The sequence below is a fragment of the Gobius niger genome, assembly GCF_951799975.1.
Source record: "Gobius niger genome assembly, chromosome: 8".
In the NCBI taxonomy this organism is placed as follows: domain Eukaryota; kingdom Metazoa; phylum Chordata; class Actinopteri; order Gobiiformes; family Gobiidae; genus Gobius; species Gobius niger.
In genome coordinates, this window is record NC_136859.1 from 15,068,394 (window position 1) to 15,092,514 (window position 24,121).

At 42.1% G+C, this 24,121-nt stretch overlaps 2 protein-coding genes across 2 annotated transcripts; one reads left to right on the forward strand and one right to left on the reverse strand.

Moving 5' to 3' along the window:
* Positions 1-239: 239 nt before the first annotated feature.
* Positions 240-4,636, reverse strand: rbm12bb (RNA binding motif protein 12Bb). The gene is made up of 2 exons (XM_079562192.1): positions 4,510-4,636; positions 240-2,329 (listed from the first exon to the last, which is right to left on the reverse strand). The coding sequence occupies exon 2, from the start codon at positions 2,304-2,306 to the stop codon at positions 498-500; it is 1,809 nt and encodes a 602-aa protein (XP_079418318.1). The 5' UTR covers positions 2,307-2,329; positions 4,510-4,636; the 3' UTR covers positions 240-497.
* A 288-nt stretch (positions 4,637-4,924) lies between these two features.
* Positions 4,925-23,086, forward strand: setd2 (SET domain containing 2, histone lysine methyltransferase). The gene is made up of 22 exons (XM_079561436.1): positions 4,925-5,233; positions 6,568-6,671; positions 8,111-8,132; positions 8,263-11,675; positions 11,755-11,886; positions 11,961-12,089; positions 14,005-14,128; positions 14,210-14,287; positions 14,363-14,460; positions 14,539-14,671; positions 14,782-14,916; positions 14,989-15,117; positions 16,020-17,156; positions 17,235-17,286; positions 17,357-17,627; positions 18,289-19,054; positions 19,135-19,251; positions 19,359-19,486; positions 20,382-20,493; positions 20,619-20,693; positions 20,776-20,877; positions 21,163-23,086. The coding sequence occupies exons 2-22, from the start codon at positions 6,643-6,645 to the stop codon at positions 21,322-21,324; spliced, it is 7,344 nt and encodes a 2,447-aa protein (XP_079417562.1). The 5' UTR covers positions 4,925-5,233; positions 6,568-6,642; the 3' UTR covers positions 21,325-23,086.
* The last annotated feature ends 1,035 nt before the right edge of the window (positions 23,087-24,121 follow it).

Genomic DNA, 24,121 nt, shown 5'->3' on the forward strand with positions numbered 1-24,121 from the left:
GCAATATAGCGGTAGAGCTCTCTTGTGTTGGTTTTATTGATTTTGTTGCGTGTGCTGCACTTTGGAAACGTTTTGTTGCTTAAATGTGCTATATAAATATAGTGGATTGTATTGGAATAATAATCAAACAACGTTCATAGATTTTCATTTGGGATTTCTTTCAAAAAGTGTCTTTCCGAGTTGAACCCTGCCTTCCATTTGAGATTATGATCAATTTATAAACCGTGAATACAACCTAGAACATAAACCTTAAACTACAGCTGGGTTTTGTGCTCATGTAAGCTACAAAAATAAATGAGCTGCAGGTTTTAAAAGAACAAAATGTTTATTTACACTTTCGTGAGACAAATCTTTTTTTTAACAGAATCCCTTATTTTACAAATTATACATCATGTTCAAAATGGCACACTAGTTCACAAAGGCAAAAATGTAAAAAAAATAAAAAATAAAATACATTTTGAACAGTATTTTTGATATCACAAAACAAGTTTGTCATTCTAAAGAAACACAAGTTGAATTTTCCTTGGCCCAATTGGTCTCCCGGTTAATTCATCAATGGCTATAAGAGCCTCCTGGCGGGATTCAAACACAACAGTCGCAGTGCCTTTCTGATTCCCATACTTGTCATACTGCAGTGAGACAGACCCAGGGATTATTTTACAGCCATAGCAAAAGTCATAGATTTCTTCCACTTTTATATTAAAAGGTAGGTTGACCAACTTAATACAAGTAGGACCATCATGAGCTGAGGGCCTAAAGTCACCACGAGCAGCATCCCTGTCTTGACTGTGTGAACCTCTTGTAAAGTCTCGGGATCCACGTGTGTGTTCATCTCGCAGAGGTCTACTTGGAGGAATGCCCACCTTGTCAATGTCATAGGAAGGTTTGATGTTTCTGCTTGAAGGACCATCTTCTCTTGACCTGGGTGTAAATGATGGATTAACAATGTCCTGCATTTCTATATCTGAGATGATTCTCAACCGAACCTCTGACCCAAGAAATCTTCTTCCATTGAGTGAGAATGCTTCCATTGCCTCTTCTTCAGACTGAAATGACACCAGAGCTTCACCAAGACCATTTCCTTTATCGTCACGCAAGATGATAATGTTCTTTTCCGATAGATTAAACCAAGAAAAGAAATCCATCACCTCAGCTTTCCTCACGTCAAGTATATTGAACTTTACATGAATGCAATTTTTCTCACCGGCGCCAAGTTTGGGCTTCTGACCTTGCAAAAGAGTGATCATCTTCTCTCTGGAGATTGGGCGGACACTAATGTTTCGATTAGCCATCGTCTTGTTGTCACGATCCAAGGCATCACGGTAATCCTCCAGACTTTTGAAGAGAACAAATGCAGACCTTGTTCTTGCGCCAGAGTCATCAAGCAGGTAGAGAATCTGATCATTTTCTAGCCTTGCTCTGTTGAAAAACCTCATGATGTCACGTTTTTCAGCTACATGAGAGAGATTGTCCAAAAGAACACAGTAATCACTACTTGAAGGTGAGGGTGCATGAACTAAAGGTGATCGTGATCTTCCATATTTTGAGTTCTCCTGACTGCGTTGGGGTGATCTTTGCTGCCTTTCAGACATGCCAGACACAGCGACGCCCATTGGTAACTCGCCAAACACCCGTTCCCATTCTTTTAGAGTATAAACCTCGACAAACCTTGTACCTATATATTCTTTGTGTCTCTTCAGTCCGTTGCTTGCATCCTCCTTTGACGCAAACGTCACAAGGCCATTCCCATTGTTTTGTCCACGATTATTTTGGAAGAGAACCACCTCATCCACAGCCAAACCCACAAAGAACTTGCGCACATCCTTTTCAGTGGCGGCGAAGGGCATCCCACGGAGGAGCAATTGTCGTTCCTCTTTACCAAAGGCTGAAGCCCTCCTGTTCTGCATAGGTGATTGCCCCAATCGGCTAGAAGATCTTCCACCCACGTCATCTCCTGCTGAACGTCTGGGCCCCCTCATTTCACCCATTTCCAGATGTCTTGGTTTCTCTTTTGTAATTTTTCGCTGATCCACTAATAAATTCACAGAACTCCTTTCCAGAATATTTTGCATTTCTGTTTTACTGCTTAGGAGCAATTTTACGGGTGAGCCTTTGACATAATCTCCCGACTTAGTCATAGCGATTCTTGCATCCTCATCTGAGCCAAAGATGATGAATGCTTCTTCCAAATCGCCGCCAACAATATGCACACCCCCATCTGGAATTCTGAGGCCACCGAAGAACTTCCGAATGTCCTGAGAACCTGCTGATATCGACAGTCCCTGTAAACGGATGACGACAGCCATGCTGACCCAAGATATAACACCACCTGCAGACAAAAGAGTACAGAACATTATTTCCAAAAGAGCTTCTTTCCAAAATAGAATTGAGTCCCATAAAACACCGATGAGTCCATAGATTCCACAACTATAATATCAGATGGCTTTCCTCGAGCTGAACAATAATGTAAGAAGTTCAAACAGACCAACCCAATAACCAACACAAAGGTGTCACAAAAAAGCAGAATGCTGCAAGTCCAATTTTTGTTGCAGAGCAAGTGAAGATCTTTAAGTCATGCGAAGACAGCCTTAAAGCAAACTACACAGGAGGCATCACACCACAGCTCAGGCCGTTGATGTGGCAAGAGAGATTGCTCCGTCTTGTCATATTTTCTGTCAAAAGCAACTTTCAAACCTCAGTGAAAACAATCGAAATCCTTCTGTGCAGCAGTGACACTTCATACAACTGCAGGTTGGACAAACTGTCAAATGGTGGGAAATGGCATTTCAAACAAAAGTGCCAAACTTGAGTTTCAATGAATATTTATTTGAAAATGAACTAGAAGTGTATAAAAGCAATCAAACATTGTCATATCATTTTTTTTAAGGGGTTTGATTATTGCTGAGGAGGCACCTAGGTAATTTAGGCACGCATAAAAACGAATAAATTCACAACATTTTCAACAATGATATGGGAAACATGCTGTAACAATAATGTGTGAAAGAAGGATACGGCCAATCGGGACATGTGTCCATGGACTCCATGGTAATAAAGAAGAGTAGCTTCCACAACAGAATCAACGATAATTAGCCCCAACAAGCTCACGGTTTCTTCCAACATTAGATAGTGTTGTTTAGGCTAGAGTAACCCCCGCCGACAATAGTGAAAACATACTCCACCAGTTCAGATCCATTGGTACTTAAGTCACAGGTCTCAAGGTCACAATGTAGAATTTAATCTTTCAAAACGATGGTCTTTAGAAGGTTCACAATATATTAATATATGTACTTCTACATATACACAGGACAAAACTTGTAGCATCCTTCCCATTGAACACTCAATCAGTAAGGCCTCCATCCATTTCAGAGTCAGAAAAGAACAGCCCAACAATCTTGAGAAAAATGATGTGGTGATATTGCAATATTGTGTGCCAAATGTTGATGATCCTTCTGTGCAGCCAGGAAAGTGGTGAAAGCTGAAGCACATATGGTGCAACACTGTTCTGTCCTCAGTGTTGTGGGTTTGAGACCCTTCTCCAACAATTTGCAGAATGTTTCTCCCCGTTCATCACTTCCTTTCGCCTTAAGCTGTCCTATCCAATAAAGGGCCCAAAAAAATGTGAAGAAAAAAATCACAGGCACCTCATATTCATTATACTGTATAAAATGAACTTTGACTGGGTTTCATCCAAGTAGATCTTGAGAGATATTGGTTTCACCGAGCTGAATAAAGCCTTGAACGACATGTATGGCAACAAGGACAGTTTCTCTGAAGCAAAATCTAGAAACAACAAAACACCACCAAGATGACTTCCGAGCTAAGCCCAGCTGCAGGGGTGGAAAGGAGAAATCCATGAGATGATTTGATGAATAATATCGGTGATGATCGATCTCAAGTGACTTCTGGCACTGGTGGAAAAGCGTTAGGCAGTTTTGCCCAGCTGATAAGAACCACACCTCTAACGTACAACAAAAACAACAAACTAAAACGTTTACCATTGTCATATTTGTGTCAAACAAGATAAAAGAGAGTGTGTCAAAAGCTGAAGCATAAGATTATAAAGGCTAGAAAATTGACCGACCACAGCGTTGCTGCATCTCTCACAATGTAAGTGGCATTTTCTCCACCTCTTATAATGTCAATAATTTGTCGCATCCTCTTGAAGGCCAAACAACACTCGTCGCCATACGCTGTTCAACACTTCCGCACTGCATTCATTGTTTGTTTGTTTGTAGGCAGTTTTGTGTGCCACAAACCGAAAACCACCAGTAAATACCACATCTACCACAACATCTATGCAACGCAGCCAAGTCCGATTTAACAGCTATAACATTAACGCGATCGACAAATCGCGACATCATCCTTGCAGAGCCATGGCTTACAGGCCTCACAAGTGCTAACAGTTGCTAGTAGCCAAAGTCTTACAAATCGTTTAATGCAAATGAAGAAAACCCATGTCGACAGCGCGTTACATCAAAATCCCATCTAGTTCTCAAAAAACCCACTTACTAGAAGTCAAACAAAGGATTCCAACCAAGGTATCTGTCTAAATGTAGCGAAAAAAGGGGTAAATGAGCAGAACAGTTCTCGATGAATAAGCATTCGCTTTCGCCTGTCTCGCGTCTTCTTCTTCTTCTTCTTTCAGTTTAATGGCGCGGACCGCAAGTAGGTGTCGCCACCTACTGTGGTGGTGCATGTAAGTGCATGTTACGGAAACTCGTAACATTTATGATTGTGAACACATTATCACAAAGGTAAATACATCTATGGGCAATGTGTAGAAACAAAACAGCTACAGAAGTCAATTTCTCTTTGAATGCATCCAAATTATATGTAGGATAGTGAGCGAGATTATGTGTCACGTGATAGCTGGCCATGGTGCTTTCAGGTACCAACACGATTTACTGAAATTCTTTACCATTAATGCTGCTGTACTTTTGTCTCTGGGGAGAAGAATTCTATTAAGATGTTGCCTTAGTTAGTAAACAAAATAACAAACCACCTGTTACTATGGGCTGTTACATGACATTGATAGAACCGTCCACGCTCGTTCCGCACAGGTCCATGCTGAAGCTGGGGTGCACTCGCAGCAGAGCCACTGGGAACCGTGCACCATTTCCTTCTGTACGGGTGTATTTGACGTCCGCTTACATCGTTGTCTGATGTTTTCAGTCGGTCATCGTTAGTTATCGTTGAAGATGGGGGGAAACTGGAATCACAAGGTTTTGCAAACGTAAGTAGCGCTGTTCATACAATATTATTATCCCGGAATGTGTCTCCCTAACACTAACAGGACGGACACTTAATGAAGCCGAATGCCAAGACTTAGTCACATTAAAATATAGATATATTAAAAGGTTAAAATATACCTTTGCGAGTGTATTGCTCGAGTGTAACGAACTGCCTCGAGAGTTTTAAAAATGTTCCTTTATATTTGTGGATAACAAACAAGTAACCAGCAGAAAGCAGCTATGCTAAGCTAGCCTGTACTGTGCATCGAGCGGATGAGCTAGGCTGGGTTAGCCTTCAAGGCAACTGCTAATCGAGCTTCTCTGTTCCCTGCGCGGTGCTTAAATCGTCAAACAAAATAAAAGAAGATGTGCACGCGGACATAATTTCAATATTTATATCAGAAAATAATACTCTTTCTTGTGCCGCATTGCATTATACATCATGATATCCTTGTAGCTTTGAGCTACGGCCTTTAAAGATGGCACTCCGTTGCTTTTGTAAACGATCAAAGCTTGTTGTATTTATCGTAGTTACCTAAAATGGGCCTGTATGTTGTTTAGGTCTCTGTACCGTGTCCGACTAATAACTATTTACTTTCATGAACATCAAATGCTACACTAACCATATTATTTCCTCCAGTATTAAAGCAATCGTCTAATTTGTCAAATTAACGAGTTTTAAGCCCATGTTTTGGTGTATTCTCACACTGGCCATTTTCGCCATTCCCATGCACACCGACTTGCAGATAAGCTGTGGGCTACAGGGTAAAGCTTTCAGGATTGGTTTACCTGTTTGTAATGACACATATCGGCATGAACATGCTTTTCACACTTAGGATTCAAGAAATGCGTTAGAATGAAGCCGTATTTTATGTATGCTACAGCTGCATTACAACTTTACCCACCACACTCAAGAGTCTGATAAATACTGAATATGGGTGGGCGATACTGACAAAAAGTAATATCTCAAGATTTTGGGGACTTTCTAGATAACGATAACGAAGTGATATTGTTTCAAACATCTGAATTTAGATTGCTTTGTTGCTGAAAAATATATTTGGCTTGAAAAGGCTACAAAAGCACAGATAAATACACCCTTTTTTGTGAGATGACTACACATCAAGTATACTTTGTGTTTCTAGCGGTTGTTTTTGCAATTTTATGTTTTATGTTTCTTGACATTGTTGAGAAACTCAATATTGTAAATTTGCATATTATCCAAACATCAAGTTTGATATAATCTTGGAGACGATCTATTTATGTTACCTATACATTTATTTGACCTTTTTCGACTATGGCTGAAGATCGTTGATTCATTTATCTTTTTTCTGACCAGGTGTGGCGTCACTTTGGAAACCCAGTGTCTCTGAAGTGGAGTTTTCATGACCACAACACCCTTCAGGCTTCCTCAATGGACGCACCTCTCGAGTCAGAAATCAGGTAGTTCACACTTTACCATCAAAACAATGCTTGCATGCTTCTGCATTTCATGAACAGATTCGGTTCGATTTTTAATTCACCAGGACGAATAGTTATTGCTGCAGTAATAACTAATGGGGGATCCATAATAAAAGTAGGATTACAGGATTAGACATTAAGATTTTAGATGTGGTTTTGGCTGTAAATCTGTGAGGATTAACTGCTTTAAAGTGCGTAAAATATAGTTTTCTATAGGGGTTGATGACATGGCAATGAATATATCACAAGCCAAGATTATAATTTTGCTTTTATTGCTAGTCATGCACAAGGAGGCAGACCAATAGGAGCAGGAGAGAGTGGGAGAAAGTAGATGTGTCTGTGTTTGACCACGGAGATGCAGTAAACAGAAAAACACTAAACTATCTCTCAAATACTCAATTTTATATCGCTAATACTGCACCTTTTTTTTTCTTATTCCTCCCGCTTTATTGCACAGGTAAAATCTTTAAAATAATTGTACACATCAACACTTTGTTGAATTTTTCCAAATAACATTTTTACTGACAAAATTTATATTTAATTTAAAAAGTGCAAAATGGAGCTTTTTATTTGGGCCAAAAACAAAACACTTGATTTACAAGCAATTTACCTTTTTGTGAGCCAATGGCTGTATTGGTGGTTAGCATGGTGCCTTTACTTTTGATCATGATTGCCACTCCAGGATCAGTTGTCCTGAAGGTTCTCTGTTGAGGGTCCGTCAGAAGTAAGTAAGTGCTTTATTTGTCATTGTACAACCGTACAACGAAATTGTGTTCAGGTATTAGTCCTGAGCCGCTGCGACTGAGCCGCGCCACCAATGTTTTTGGAGGTCGGGGAAACCGTAGCACCCGGAAGAAACCTGGCTGGCTGCCTTCAGTCTCCTCTGATCCTGTCCACTCGTCGGCTCCTTGACCTCCTCATTCCTCTTCCTAGGCAGCTCCCTCCGCTCCACAACAGTCTTTCACCATCTTCTAGGACGAGCTTAGCTGTTAGCTGCGAGTCCTATTTCCCGTCCTTGTTTCCTGTAGCGCCTCTTGTGACGCCTCATCTGTGCTGCAGGTCTTGGTGCCTCTCCAATGTTTCAGAAGAAGAAATATGTAGGTCTCAAATATCTTTAGCTCTTAAGCTAGCTAGATCCTGGAGCATCACAGAGGCCACTGTGATGAAAACCAAAGACGCTATTCTAACCACTCATAGGGTCACAAAAAGGCAAATCATGCAAGAAAAAAAAAATAGCATAAATAGTTCCATTATGCACCTTTAAAACGGAATTGTATTTCAAATGATTTTATTTGACAAGCTGTATTGACATTTACTTAATTTGAGCAGCACACGTTAGATTGCTGTTGGTTAATTGATTTTCTTTTCCCTTCTCCTTTCCCCTTCTCTTATGTTCCTTTGGTGTTATATTGAAAACACAGAGAAGAGGGAAGTGGTGCCTCAGTAAGTCTCTAAATAAACAAAGTAGTGTACGTCCGTTGGTTTTGCGTCTATATATTAGTGGATGTGACATTTGTTTTTTGGAGTTCTTAAATGCAATTGTATTAGAGCTGTACATTTTTTCTCATTTTAGGTTAGGGTGGAGGGCCTCTCCCAAGAAGCCTTAATCAAAAGCCTGTCTCCCAGAGTCCTGTTGTCCAACCATCTATTGCCAAAAGGAACCAAGATGAAGGTCAACCTAGAGGATCAGAGTCGTCAGAAAGTGTCCTTCAGTTTCTCACAGACCAAGAAGCCTTTGCAGAGTGTGTTCTTCGTTCCATCCAGCCCTGAAAAGTCTGGAGCAGAGCCTTTAACTTCTGCAGTTCAGTCAAATTCTGGAAAAGGACACAATGCAGACACCAGATCTGAACAAAAGTCTGCATCGATTGTGGTCAAATCTCGGCCACGTGCCTCTTCTCCAACTAGAGTTTCTCCTACTAGACTGCATTTTAAAAAGCATATCGTTCATGCTTCAGAGACTGATGAACAACCATCATCTGAAGTGGTAGATGAACCACAAAGTGAAAAACAAACTCCTCAGACAATAAACGCAGAGGCCCTCAATGTAGCATCCTCAAGAATCACTGCTATCCTTCAGACACTTGCTGCGTCTTCAGGAAAGGATGGAGCCTATTTTAGCCGCTCTGAGTCGGACAGTAAGGGACATAAAAGCACAACCCGGAGTAATTCGGACTGTGCGCCTCCTGGGTGTGAATCAGATGGAGATTCAGGCCAGTCTTCCACTCGTAAATCATCGGACTCCAAAAGCCAGTCAAGTTCAAACAGAAGAAAAGAAGAAAGAAAGTATTCTTCTAGTTCACACTCTGAGGAGAAAGACAAAAGTTCCTCAAAGCGCTCTGATACTTATGAAAGGTCCTCTAGTTACTCTAAATCTGAGCGTGATACAAGACACACCTCATCGCGCTCATCTAGATCGGATCGCAAAAAGTCAAGGTCAAGGTCACGATCGAAGTCACGAGGGTCTCGGACTAGTTCATCTCACTCCAGACTGGACAGATCCCGAGGAGACCGATCCTCCCGCTCTGAACGGTCGCATTATCATGACTCTGACAGGCGGTCGCACCGAACCTCTCCTCGCAGAGAGAGAAGGCGCTCCCGTTCCCGCACTGATAGAAATCGAGATAGTTCGGAGTCTGAGGACGACCGCAGAAAAGCAAGAACAAGGGCAGGGGAATCAAGCAGATCTTCAGCCTATACAAGTTCATATAAAGAGTCTAGATCCTCTTCTCATGTGAAGTCCACCTCTAAATCAACAGAGTCCTCTGAGATTGACAAAACATCGTCAAAACAGGAGCGATCTTCAAAACGACTGTCAGATTCTGACTCCACGCATGGCACTGACCATCATAGATCCAGTCATAATCACAAGTCAGATAACAGCTGTAAGTCAAGCTCATCCAGTGCAAACACACACTCCCATTCATCAGAGAAACACCACAAAAGCATTAGTGATTCAGAGAGAGAGAAACTGCACACATCTGACAAGCGCTCGCGGTCAAATGAACCGTCTAAAAGTTCCCACAAAACAAGTAGGACAGACTCCAAACCCTCTTCTGATTATGATAAAGGAGACTCCCACAGGACTCAAGACAGACAATCAAATGACACATTTCAGAGCCCTCAAAAAGCTGTCTCCACAGTAGATTCATGTAAAGAGCAGGCCAGCCACAGTAATAGTCAAATAAGTTCAAAAGAAATGAAAGAGTTCAAACAAACAGATCTTGAAAATAGAACAGAAACAAGTCTAAAATTAGAAGTTGATGAAAACTTGAATAAAGTTCATGTCGTCTTAGAAACGAATGAGAGTGCCAGCTTTGCTCAGTCAAATGATCTGACTTCAAATGTTATCTCAAAGTCAAGCGAAAGTAATGATGTGAAGTGCAATGTAAATCCTGTCATTGACTGCTCACGAGAGCTGTTACTAAAACCCTGTGATATCGACGTCCCTCGAGATGTCAACTGCTTAGAACCACAAAAGGTTGACATGACTGAAAACTCTGAGCCAAACTGGTCACTAGTAGAAAACACTTCTCTTGAACCTGATTTACTACCTATGGACTCTGAAATTCACTGGACATGTAAAGAACCTTGTGATGGTGCTAAAAAGAGCAGTAGTTCTAACAGGAAGTCTCGATGGGATATTGTTGGGCAGAATGCATTTGAGCATTCAAACAAAACTTACAGTCCAGAGATGATGCTTGATATGGATGTTTCAAAAGACGGCAATCAACTTGACTCGGATACAAAAGAAACCGCATGTTTAGAGGCAGTTGAACACTTCCTGAACACGGAGCAGGAGACTGAATTGGATAAAGTCCCTAAATGTGAACACAGGAATGACCAAAGTGCATCAACAAACTTGAACACCAAAATCGTGGTGTCTCAACACAAAAATGAACAAGCTGCAAACAAGACTCACATCTCAAATGATGCAAAAGCAACAGTGCCTACCAACAAGAGCAAACATCCGCAGTTAAATTTATTAATGGGTCACAGTGAGGCCAGCGATAGCGACAACAATTCTGAATACGATTCTGATTGTGGCGAAGCTATAAAGCGACTTCACTCTGTGGTGGTTGTTGTGCCGCCAACTAAATCCCCCCTCGCAGGCGGAGACAGTGTACAACTATGCAATAATGTTGTAGCCTCTGAAACCCAACAAACTCAGGGGCATGTTGAAGATCCAGTCGTCATAACAATGTGTCAATCTCAAAGTAACATGATCGATAGCACCAGTCACTCAGAGACTTCCCAGTCGTATTTAACTGCACACGTTTTGGATGGTAGTCATTTTATGGCTCAGCAAGGACAACCGTATGATGTTAGCAGTGGGAATCAAATGCCCTTTCCACTTTACAAACAAGAGCAATTTTCTAATGCAAATACATTAATTGACAAAAATGGATACAGCCTTCTTTGGAACTTTACTCAAGCAGAGCAACCAAGCAGTACTTGCCCACAACCTGATAGCAGCCATGGCGCACAGGCAATCGACGCCAGATTGACAGGAACCATCTCCCATTTACAAATGCAAAGCAATGACCCTGCTACTGATTTGACCACTGCTTCGCAAATTCGGCAGGACTCGAGTGAAATCCACCCAGACTCTCTCACAAATGACCATGGCATCTACAGTGGAGAACCTATTCTTTGCCAAGGTTTGTCAAGTTTTGTACAAGGTCATGAAATAAGCAGCAACAGCAGGAAAGAGGAAAGTTTAAAGCACCTTAGATCGAGGGGTCCCCCAAAGAAAAGACGTCCGGAGTTGGAGTCTGACTCGGACAATGAGGCAGAAGCGGGATCCATGTGCCGAAAAGAGCGACGTGTAGACAGTGGAAGTAATGTGTCGGTCAAAACAAGTGTGCAGCTGCCATTACTTACATTACGGGACTTTCAAGATTCCTCAAAGTGGAGAGAATTTTCCAAGTCTAAGAAGATGCCGCCTTATTTCGACCTGATAGAAGAAAATATGTATCTGACTGAAAGGTGAGTTGACCTTCTGCAAGTCCAAAGCAAATGTGTTATACTAGAGGTTAGATAAAAATGTATCTTCATTATTTTACAGGAAGAAGAGTAAATCCCATAGAGACATTAAAAGAATGCAGTGTGAATGTCCAATGTTGTCCCGAGAGGAGCGTTCAAAGGGGGTCATGGCTTGTGGAGAGGATTGCTTGAACCGTCTGCTCATGATTGAATGGTATGTTAAGATCGTTTTTTTTTTTCAAGAATGCTGCACAAATGTTATAACGGTTCTCTCATGCTTATTTTCAGCTCGTCCCGATGCCTAAATGGAGCGTACTGCTCGAATCGCCGTTTTCAGAAGAAGCAACATGCGGATTTCGAGGTGATTCTCACAGAGGACAAAGGCTGGGGACTAAGAGCGGCGAAAGACATGCCTGCGTGAGTCTTGCATGAGTTTTCCATAGAGTTAAACATTAATGGGAGGATATCCACAAATGGTTCACCAAAGGCAGTATAACCTTAACTTAGCCTGGATTGTCTTAGGCTGCTCACTGAGTACACAAACACAATTTTATAGACTATTTGTTGTTTGAAGCTTCTTTTCTGCCATTTTTTTTGATGATCTATTACATGCATACAGCATTATTTAACACTTTAAGCATTGCAAGAGGCAATACCCACCTAAAACAAAATAGAATTAAAAATAGAAATAAGACATTTATTTCCAATTTATTGCTGATCGGTGGCAAAAGTGGGCAGGGCAGAATAAGGTGAATAAAAGGTGAATAAAACAAACAAACAAAACCCAGCTTTAAGACTAAAGCATCTCTCCCAAACCAACAAAACAAGAACCATGAATGTAAAACATGGAGAAAACATTATGTGAACAAAGCCCGCACTGCCCTGTTTCACGTTGGTGTTACTGTCAGGTTTAGGGTATTAATGTTATGAAATGTAGTTACTGAAGCTTCTAGCCTCTCAGTGCATATCACATTACCCAAATGTAACCATTTCGCTGTAGTTCTACTCACCGCTCTGGGGCAGCAGCGTCTAATATCTTGGGACTTCGCCAGGTTTGACACAAACTGCATATTTTTCCACTGTCCAATAAGTCCTTATTTTCGAAGCATTGGTCTGTAAAATGCTGTGCACAGTGAAGAGCATTTTGTACCAAAATGCCTTTGGACAGAACAGCGAGTCTGGCTGGTCAGTCTAGCACTAATTAGGACTTGATTTGGAACTTTTTTGGAATTGAATTATTTTGATCAGAAAGAGTGCTTATAGGCTTGATTTACTCATATGAGCTGGCATTCTCATTGAGCTCTCTGATTTGGTTTGAGAAGAAATAACCAAAACAAAACAATTGAAACAACTTTTACATTGTATAAACTGTTTTCGTACTGTCAAATAAATAAGCATTACAACTATCTGTAAAATTACAGTTTGTTGTTTTCTCATCAAAAACTTACCTGGATTTGTGTTTCGAGCCACTCTCATATCTTTGTTGCCTGGCTAACGCCAGACTGCTGTGTGCGCCCGAATCATTTCGAACTACGCAGCAGCCTGGGGACCATGGCCGAAATTTTCGCATGGATTTTGGGACCAATCACAGAACGAGAAAGGACAGCAAGACGATGACGCACTATTCGATATACGGAAGCTTATAGTTTATTTACAGATTTAAAAAAAAAAAGGTTTATTTACGGATCCAACGGATCCGACGCTATTTTTCGATCGAGCTTTAGACCGTGTTCTAAATAGTTTAGTTCGAAAGTTTACAGCGGGTACGTCATACGTCATCAGATACAATGATATGATTGGCTATGGCTACGTGCAGACGCATGATAGACATTCGTAGCGTCCAATAAACGGCTATGGACGATCGTAAACCACACCTCTCCTACGAGAAAATGAATTGGTGGTCCCCAGACTAATTATCACTTGTGATTTTAGTCTTTCTTTGAGTAATCTTTGAATCTTCTCCAGAGCCTATTCGTAGCAGCTCCCATGAAGCTCCTCCTGTTATTAAACAACTCTACCTGAGGTCCTACGTATCCAGGAAATGTTTTTCTTCATTGAACCAGCGGCACAGCAAGGGGAGCAAGAGGAGAGGGAGTGAGAGGGCTTATTTTAGCTGGCTCAGAGGAATAGGAAGTGAAGCTAAATATTGCCTTTTCTAACTAAACGTATAAGACAGTGAGAAGATGTGTTTGACATTATTACCAAAATACCTCCATAAAAGCATAATAATAATAATTGACACATAAGACATGTTTAGAATTAAGTACTCCTTCATACACTACCCTTTAAAAGTACCATGTGGTAATTTGTCATTTCATTGTTTTGTTTGCAGAAATACATTTGTTTTGGAATACTGTGGAGAGGTGTTGGATCATAAAGAGTTTAAGACAAGAGTGAAGGAATATGCCCGCATGAAAAACATCCACTACTACTTCATGTCTTTGAAGAATAATGAGGTAAGTTTGAACAAGCCGGTGAAATTAAACAGGTTTTCTAATCTTGTTGCAGATATTAATGAAGTTTAATGTCATTTCCAGATTATAGATGCTACACTTAAGGGCAACTGTTCCCGCTTCATGAATCACAGCTGTGAGCCTAATTGTGAGACACAGAAGGTACTGAGGCAAAAAAAACTAAATCAAAACATCACCTTTCATGTTTGACAACTCAAACTGTTTTTTTCCCCCTAGTGGACGGTCAATGGGCAGCTCCGCGTTGGTTTCTTCACCACTAAAGGAGTTACAGCAGGGACAGAGCTCACCTTTGATTATCAGTTCCAGAGATATGGGTACACAAACACACTACAGGAATCTTAAAAAGGCGAAGGCTCATCTGTTTAAATATGTTGTTGTGTTCGGCCTTTCAGCAAAGAAGCCCAGAAATGCTACTGCGGGGCGCCCAGCTGCAGAGGCTTCCTTGGTGGGGAAAACAGAGTCAGCGTTCGAGCAGCTGGAGGGAAAATGAAGAAGGATCGCACCCGGAAAAGTGCTCTTACCACAGTCAGTTGTTCATTTATTTGTGCATTTTTTAATAAAACATAATTTGATATTTTGGTTTCCCAATATTTTAACTCCACTTTTTATAGTAAGGTTTGTCTTTTTTGTTTCAGGTTGATGAGGAACTTGAGGCTTTACTGGACAACGGGGAAGGCCTGTATGACGAAAAGCAGGTGGTCGCTCTGTGCAGGTTAATGGTCAGAGTGGAAACTATGGAGCAGAAACTCCTCTGTCTCAAACTCATCCAGGTACAGTCAGACAGCAGTAGTTAATGAGAATCAGATTATTGCAGTGATACAGTGAATCCTTGTTTAACACAGGACACACAGAACCCATCGTGCCTCAAGCAGTTCCTTGATCACCACGGCTTGTCTTTGCTCTGGATCTTCATGGTGGAATTGTCTGAGGCTAAAGGCAACAGCGCTAATAACATTAAACTGCAATTAGAGGTATGTTGTATGTTTTTACTCAAGCAGTTTTTAATGTGTGGTCCACTTACGGCACTGCTCATTTAAACAGTGTCTAGGTTGAGGTCTATGCTCCTTATTTGTGTTTTTTATTTTTTTATTTATTATTTTATTATTTAGTAATCAATCAGGACGGTCATCGTGGACCCATTTTTGTAATTTGTACAATTGACTCAACTTAAAATCATAACAACCGCCTAAGAAGTGACTTCCTGTTTTAATTCAGCACACCAAAATAAAAGCACATAGCTCGTCTCATTGATTTGTTCAGCAGATACTTGCAGCATTACAATATGATGATATAATTATAAACACACATTTTAAGTGTTTTGTCTGTTAATAGTTAGGCAGAAAGAAAGCTGAACTAATGATCAGCTGAACTAATTAATAAGTTGGGGCTTTTATTCTTTTGTGCTGGATCAAAACAGGAAGTCACTTCTTGGGCGGCGTTGTTGAAGTTATGCACAGAGTCAATTGAAAAATTGCCAACATTAATTTATTTCTTTTCATAATTTCATAATAAAATGCATAGTTGTACAAACCACATATACTGCACTCTTACCGGTAAAGGGTTTTAGTCATTTCCACAAATGATCATTATGCTGCTGTGCCTTTAGGGCGTCTGTAAAGCTACAATTTGGTCAATTTTTGAATAATGATTCATGATTATTACTTAATAAGCAGTTGGTTTGAATAAAACATAATATGCTGAGTTTAATGATAATCACAAAGTCATTCTACCAACCAATTTGCCTTTTTATAATCTTTAATTACAGATTGTCATTAGTTACTAAAGCGAACAATATTTGTTATCCATACATGTCTTTCTTTTTTGTGTGTGTGTAAAAGCAGCCATGTTTTAAATGTCTTTCATATTGATGTAGATTTTAAAGACGTTGGCCGTGCTGCCTATTTCTACTAAGAACATGTTGGAAGAGAGCAAAGTATCGACCCTGATCCAGCGCTGGGCACAGCCGTTCCCTCAGCCCACAGAGAACGACGGCTACAGTAGTGAGAACACGTCCCGAGCCCAAACTCCCCTCAACACCCCCGACGGGTCCGGCACCCGAGTGGGCACAGACATGGACAACGACACATCCAAACCCTCTGTTTTCCGCCGCCTGAAAATCATAAGTGAAAACAGTTTGGACAGTGCTCTTTCTGATGCGAGCAAAGCGTCCGACGGGAAAGAAGATGATGAGGATGATGATGAAGATGATGATGAATCTTCACGAGCGGGACTGTCCGAGGCCCCAGAGACTAAACCTGAACCAGAAGTGGGGACCAAAGCTGAACCAGATGCGGAAACCAAAGTAGAACCAGCAATCGAGCCTGAAGAACTTGCAGTGGAATCTGAGAACAAGATCCAAGAGGAGAGAGTGGAGGAGTCGCATGAAAACATCATGGATATTCAGCAAGAGTCAGAATCCGTAAATGACCTGGACAACACAGAGATGGTTTCGGAGAAGGAGGAAGCTGTGATCAAAGAGGACACAACGGAGACTCAGATTAAGGAGAGCAGTGGAGAAAACGAGCCAAATGAAGATGAGGAGTGTGTCAGTGAACTTGAGGTACCTGCAGAGGAGATGGAGGTGACTGAGCAAGATCATGTTAAAGACGATCATCCCCAAAGCGAGTCACCAGAGGGAGAGACGTCTGCTTCTATTGCCCCTGAACATACGGAGACTCCCCAGACGGTCCCCAGCCAAACTGAGCCTGCCCTGACAGCCTCTGTCCCAGAGCCAGTAGAAGTTCAGACTGAGACACAAGAATCAGACAAAACTATCACTGAGCAGCCAAATGAATCAGCTGTGGATGCTTCTGTGAGCTCTGATATTCCTGAGGTCAGTGTGCCCTCGGCAGCCGCCTCAGTGGAGCCGTCTGTTGTTGGGACGCCCTCCCAGGATGATGAGGATGGCCTCTCTGATGTGGAAAGTGAAAGAAGTCAGGAGCCGCAGCTCAGCTCTTTAGACATCAGTGGTATGGCAGCCCGACTCCTGGAGAGCTGGAAAGATTTAAAGGTCTGTTAACATTCATCAATCTGCACAAATGTTTACAAAATGCTACTGTTTTTTCACTTCAAAATGTTGATGTTCCAGGAGGTTTACAGAATACCAAAAAAGAATACCCAAAAAGAGGTGGAAAAAGAAGGTACGATGGTAAACGGGCACAATTTCCCATAAATGTTCTCCGATATTAACAAAATGTATTTTCTCAACAGATCGCAGTCGGGATCGGGACACGGCTCGTCCTGCTTCAAGAAGCAGAGAAAGAGAGCGAGAGAAGGAGCGGGACAGGGACAGGGATTATGACCGAGATCGTGAGCGAGACAGAGATAGAGATAGAGACCGAGATAGAGATAGAGACCGAGATAGAGATAGAGACCGAGATAGAGATAGAGACCGAACGCCTCGCAGCAGTGAAAGGCGCAGGCGGCGCTCCCTTTCTCCTCCCACATCCTACGAAAGGTCCAGCCGACGCACGGAGGAGCGGTGAGAAACAATGTCACCTAAGCACTATAGACTCCCACATTATTGTAATTTTCTGAGTATAAGCCACAACTTACTGAATATTGTGTCATGTGACGCCCTATTGCTGTCTTCCTCCACATCTGTCCGCAGTGTTAACTGCACACCGGGGCGGGGGCAGCAGGATGACCTCCCGTGCTATAGCCAACGTGGCTTCGAGGGCAAAATAAATGTGTTTAATTCTCTCACCGCTGAAATATTATGGAGGGTCCAGCGATGCGCGGCTATCATAAGCCAGCAGCAAGCGGTCACCACAGACCCAGCTTAGAGCGGCTTCAAACACCAGAAAAAACCTGAGCTCCCGAGGCTGTGTGCGCGAACAGGCTGAGGAGGGCGGCTTTAAACACGGCCACACTCCCGAGGAGGAGGCGCATTGGCTTCACTGAACACATGTGCGTTTAAAGAATAATTTAATCGAGGTTCTTAACACACTTTAATAAAAGTACATTTACATGAAGGCCACCGTTCTCTTGGTAAATATGACCGCGCAAAAAAAAGAAAAGTCCAGTATTTCCAGTGCAGCCTATATGTAAAAAAAAATAAAATCTTTATACATTTTGTTATTGTGGCTTATATTCAGGAATTTACGGTACTTTGGAACTAAATAAAGTTTTTGTTTTTACAGGTTTGACAATGTAAATAGCAAGACTCCGAGGAGTGTTGGAGGAAAAGAAAGAAACAAGCTTTCCACAGAGGAGCGCAGGAAACTGTTTGAGCAGGAAGTGGCTCAGCGAGAGGCTCAGAAACAGCAGCTTCAGCAGCAGCAACAACAGCAGCAGCAGCAGCTTCAGCAGCAGCAACAGCAGCAGCAACAACAACAACAACAACAGCAGCAGCAACAGCTCCAGACTCTGGCTTATGACCCAGCTCTGGCTTATGCCTCCAGCTCTGCTTTTATTACATATCCTCAAGGATACCCTCTTCAGGGTTTTCTAGACCCAACCAATCCCAATGCAGGCAAGGTTCTGCTGCCTACACCCCCAGTAGACGCAGGTATGACTTATGAACAAACCCCTCCACTGGGACTGTCCTCTCCGTCCTCTACGTCCCAGGCCACCCCAGTTTCCAGTATCCCACCACAGATCAGCACCGGAGACCTCACCCCCGGAGCTTCCCAGCAGTACACCCAGCTGCCTGCACCCCAGGACACAGGGGTTGCTGTGCTCTCTGTACCTGCCCCTGCGCCCCCTCCCGTGCAGGGGCAAAGCTACACGACCCTGTGGGACCCCACCACCCAGCAGGCAGTCACGGTCCAAACTGCAGCACAGCAGTACACCACTGCTCCAGCTCCACCTCAGGCTCAGACGGCCATCTACTACCAGGGGCAGCCCTGCCAAACCATCTACAGCATCCCCGCAGCTTACCCACAAGGCAGCACTCCAGTCATACAGGTGCGAGTCTCTCTGATAGTCGATTTCAGTTGCTTATTTTACAGCATTACAAAATATCTTGTGTATCTGTTTTTCTGAAGGCGTACACTGATCCTGCGGGTAACTACCTGCACAGTCAGCCTGTCTACCCCGGCCAGCAGGGGGTGGTAGTGCAGCAAGGGGGCACTGTTACCACTATTGTCACCTCCCAAACACAGGTTAAACGCATGCTTTTCTGTCTGCCTATACTAACTAAATATCCATTCAATATCCCAAAACAATGCTTTCTGTGTTTCTTTCTCTTGTGCCCATTTTACTTTTGTAGGAGGTGATTGTACCCAATGATTTGCCTCCCCCGTCTCCACCCAAACCCAAGACTATTGTTCTACCTCCAAACTGGAAAGTGGCTCGTGACCCAGAGGGCAAGATCTACTACTACCATATTGTCACAAGGTTGGCATTATTTTGTTTTTGTATTTCCAATTAAATTAACGGAGCTGTTGCTATTTTTTCTACTCTCTTTGCCTCCTTGCACTGCAAAACATTGTTTGGAATTAGCCTTGTGTGTATAATCCAGCATGTTTACATCTGTTATTGTTTATATACAGATGTTTGGTTTTTTTTAACATGCACTGTCTCTATCAAATAAATAAATAGAAAAGAGACCACAGTGAAACATTTCGGTTTCATAAAGCAGACTCGATCTGAGTCTGGCTCAGTTACCCGGGAAATTAAGTCAGAGAAGTAAGCCTCGTGCAGTTATTGGATCATTGCAACTTCCTTCATAAAGGAATATGTATTTAGTTGACTTAATGTTGTCTGATTTTATGGATTGCACTATGGACTTCCAAGTATAGTTGTAAAGTGCTATAGAAATTGACTTTGATTGACTTAAAATGCGGAGTTAAAAATCAGATTTATGATCTCCTAACATGTGGAGCTCTTTAATATGTGTAAGTCAGGACGCTGCTCTATGGCTGTGCCTCTTGCGTCTTAAAAGGATTTTGGCCAAGGTGGGCGTTTCCACTGACGCTCGGTCGTATCTTGACTCTTCTCTTAATGGCTGCGCGCTTACACCGATTGGCACGGCTCGATAAGTCGGACTGGCCTGAGCACGGCTGGAAAAAGTCTGAGCGACCACAGTGAAGGCCTTAAGCCTCACTCCAAATACTAAGTTTTTGAGTGACAGTGCAGGCTTTTAGCAGCAGTTGTGAAGAATAGGTCTGGGCTCATTATACACATTAGGACAGTGCTGGAGCATGTAGGGGATGGAAAATATAATACATAAAATTCTGTATAGTCCCTCTAAGCCAACAAACTAGTAACTAACTGTTGTTTTCTGTTTAAGGCAAACACAATGGGATCCTCCAACCTGGGATGGGACGACCGAAAGCACAGCTGTGGACCACGAATCTGAAATGGACCTGGGAACACCCACCTATGATGAAAATCCATCTAAGGTGGGCTTGTTACTTTTAGAAGTATATATTTACATCAAATAAAATGGGCTATAACTTTGTAGCATATCGAAAACCAGTTGATACTTAGCTTTTTTTTCTTTTAAAATAATTTTTCCCCCCCTCAGTTTTCAACAAAGACGGCTGAAGCCGACACATCCAGTGAATTGGCTAAAAAGAGTAAAGAGACATTTCGCAAAGAGGTGAGCCATTTTACTATGATTGTGATCAAATGTTGTCATGAATGTTTGTGTGCTGATGTTGTGCATGTGTTTTGCTCATTAGATGTCCCAGTTTATTGTACATTGTCTAAATCCATTCCGGAAGCCAGACTGCAAACTAGGACGCATCATCAACACCGAAGACTTCAAACATCTGGCAAGAAAAGTAAGTGTTTTCTATATGACACCACACTTGTTCACCTCTTTTAAAAAAAAAAAAACATGTCCCCGGGCAAAGATCATGTGTGGGAGGAGTGGTTTGTGCCACTATGTCATACCAGAACAATGAGGACATGTCTAATTACCAAAGACTGTTGATATATGGACTGATGAAACTGATGTCACTAAAAGGAAATGAGTCACACCGCTCGTGTCAATGTGATCTCCAGGGTCGGGGTTTAACACAGTATTGCCATAAAGTGCAGTTGTAATTGTCTTTTATTTCTTTTAGCTAACTCATGGAGTAATGAACAAGGAACTAAAGGCATGCAAGAATCCTGAAGACCTGGAGTGTAATGAGAATGTGAAGCACAAGACCAAGGAGTACATAAAGAAATACATGCAGAGGTTCGGCTCCGTGTACCGGCCCAAGGAGGACACAGAGGTGTACTAGCGGGTCAAACACACTGTGGGCCTTTTCACACCTCCAGTCCAAACGGTGTGGGCCAGAACAGTAAAATCTTTTATACAAATCCGTCACTAAATATTGCACTGCTGCCAAGAGGCTCTCTGGAGTTTTGAAGAGCCTTTCGTGAGACTGACTGAGACAGCGTTTGCAAAGGTGACCCTGAAAGGTGCTACAGAGACTGTCTGCTCTCACTGTTTTAGTGTTTCGTTTTCTTTCAAAAAAGGAGGAAAATTTGTTTTTAAAACTGTCTAGCCCAAAATGTGGATGACTCTCTCACATCAGCTTTGGGATTCTTAAGGGAATCCTTCAGAGTATTGTTGGCTAACCCTTTTCCATTTGAGTGCTCTTCTACTGGCTCTTTCTCTGGTGCTGCTTTTAACTGGGATGTGGAGGTCCAGGCTTCCACATCTTTACCCCTGCCTTCGTATCCACTCCTGTGTGGAGTAGTCGTCATTTTGTGAATGCATTACACACCTTGAAGTGAAAGTGGTCTCCATGCATCTCCACTGGGGTCATAGGTTTTACTTGCATAGGGATCATTTAGCAACCAGTGTGTCTTTTATCTGTGTGTGCGTGTGCGTGTGTGTGTGTGTGTGTAAAATAATGGGAGCTGGGTTTAAGTGCTTTATGTGCGTCACCGTCTACATTAGCCTTTTACAAACATGCACGTTGAGACGGCTACCAGACGACTCATTCCAGAAGAGCTGCTTATTTGTACACAAGCCTCCCACTTTTCCCACTTAAAGAGATACTTTGAGGCCCCTTGTCCTAAATGCAGCTCGGTCGACTGTTTCCCTGAAAAAGGCGATGGTCCATGGCACAGCACATGTTTCTGCTTCTCTTTTCTCTCTGTCAGATCCGAGATTTTTGTGTGAAAATATCAGCGTTTATATGGACCTGACTGTGAAGAACTTTGCTGATTCCTTCCGTTAGCCTTGAGTTGTAGCTGCCACACTGAAGCATCGTACCCGCACCTCATCTCCCCCCGATGCTCCTCATTTGTTCATATGCAAAGAACGAAGTACAGAAAGCTTTTCAAAGTGTGTATAATTTGGAGCAGGGGAGCCGTCTACAGAGCCACAGATGAGCCGTGTGCACTGTTTGTAAAAGGCTTGTCTTTTTCCAAATTCTGCGTCTTTTGTTTGACTTGAGCAGATTAAAAGGTGCCGTTTTAACAGTTTGCGAACATCCTCCGTGTTCGATCTTTCACATTAAGAGCTCGTTCTGACTATTGTCATAAATTTAGATTTCTAAATCAATTCAAAATGATTCATGTTATTGTTCAATTGTTCCATTTTACCACGAAGTCACAGATTAACTGCAGTAAGTAAAATGCATTCATGTTTTTCCAACATGTACATTTGTTTTGTGAATATACTGAAATGGTTTTGGGAATGCTAAAAAAAAAAAAGCAGTCACTTTGTAAGGACGATCATTCTGGTTCATAGGCCTAATGTAAATAGTGATAATGTAAAGTTACCAAAGCTGTACATGGGAGAGTTTCTTCGCTCTCTCTCACCAGCCTGATTCCTGATGCAGTCCCCTCAAAAACCCCTTAGACTCACCGCTCATTTTATTTCGGAAACTGGGGAGATTTTCTTATGTTTTTGTTATCATTTTTTTGTACAAAATAATATGTTTCACCCTATTCTACTGTAATTATTGAGTAAGCACATTGTCATAGTGAGTGTACAAACATTTTAAAGATAATAAACCTTTTTGTAAACGTTCGCTTTCCCAGAACAGTTCTTGGGGCATCTTGAGCGGTGGCGCCTGCCTGACCATAACTTCATAAAGACTTGTGATGTGATTAACTGCTCAGCGCACACCCAATCCCGATTTAGAACATTTTTTCCTCCACTAATGAGGATGCACATGGTGAACACTCCATAGCAGAAGTCCCATCTCTGTTCACTTGCCTTCTGCAGCTGTAAATCGAGTGAGAGTCCACGCGGGTTTTCTTATTGGCGTTTCAAAAAGAAATGTGCCCAAAGAGTGTGAGACAGATGTTTCCAAATCAAAGCTGTGCTCATTAAAGGACACAATCTGCACTTTGTTTAAGTTAAACAAGTAGGGGAAAGCCGGTAGTTGTTGTGGAGAATGTTTCCAGTAAAGTTGTCTGGGATTTGAAAGTCAGAAGTGCGCTGCCTCAAGGTTTACATCCTCTTTTCGTTGTCATTGTCATTGTGAATGTGAAGCATGTTGAGACCTAATCTTCTAATGTCCTAAATGTTACTTGTTGAGCTCTTGAGGAGGAAACCGGCTCAAACGTGAACATGAATGAATCAATGAGTGAAGGAACAATATGAAAACAATAAAAAGAAGTTCAATCTGCTTAGTGTGAGCACTTTAAAGAAGTCAAACAGAAAGAGGAGCTACAGCCCGACCCTCTGTGCCCTACCCTCACCCCCCTCTTACCCGCCCAAACCCTGTGAGTGCACATTCCTCAGCCACATGCTTTGCACAATCCAAACCGCAGTTAAGCAGTCCCGTCTGCTGTGTGTGACGGCATCTAGCGCTCGCCCTGGGCCATGCACGCCTGCTCCCACTTAAAATCCACAGGCAGGATTTATCAGTCACTCTGGACTTGAATTCTTTTATTCTTAAGTAAAACAAAGGACAAAAAATGCTTGTTGTATTATCTTTTTCTTTTGTGGCTTTATTTGATACAAAAATAGGTGTGTAAAAACACAAGCTGTGTTTAATGTGACAACAGACAAATTCCTATTGTTCACACACATTAGAGACAAAACGATACAAATCCCATTCATAATTAATATTA

Bases quoted from the DNA above. Each gene is read 5' to 3' on its own strand.
- setd2 (XM_079561436.1), top strand. From the start codon at position 6,643: ATGGACGCACCTCTCGAGTCAGAAATCAG. The intron at 14,461-14,538 runs GTACACAAACAC...TCGGCCTTTCAG, and splicing joins TATCAGTTCCAGAGATATGG to CAAAGAAGCCCAGAAATGCT. The intron at 20,878-21,162 runs GTAAGTGTTTTC...TATTTCTTTTAG, and splicing joins TCAAACATCTGGCAAGAAAA to CTAACTCATGGAGTAATGAA.
- rbm12bb (XM_079562192.1), bottom strand. From the start codon at position 2,306: ATGGCTGTCGTCATCCGTTTACAGGGACTGTCGATATCAGCAGGTTCT.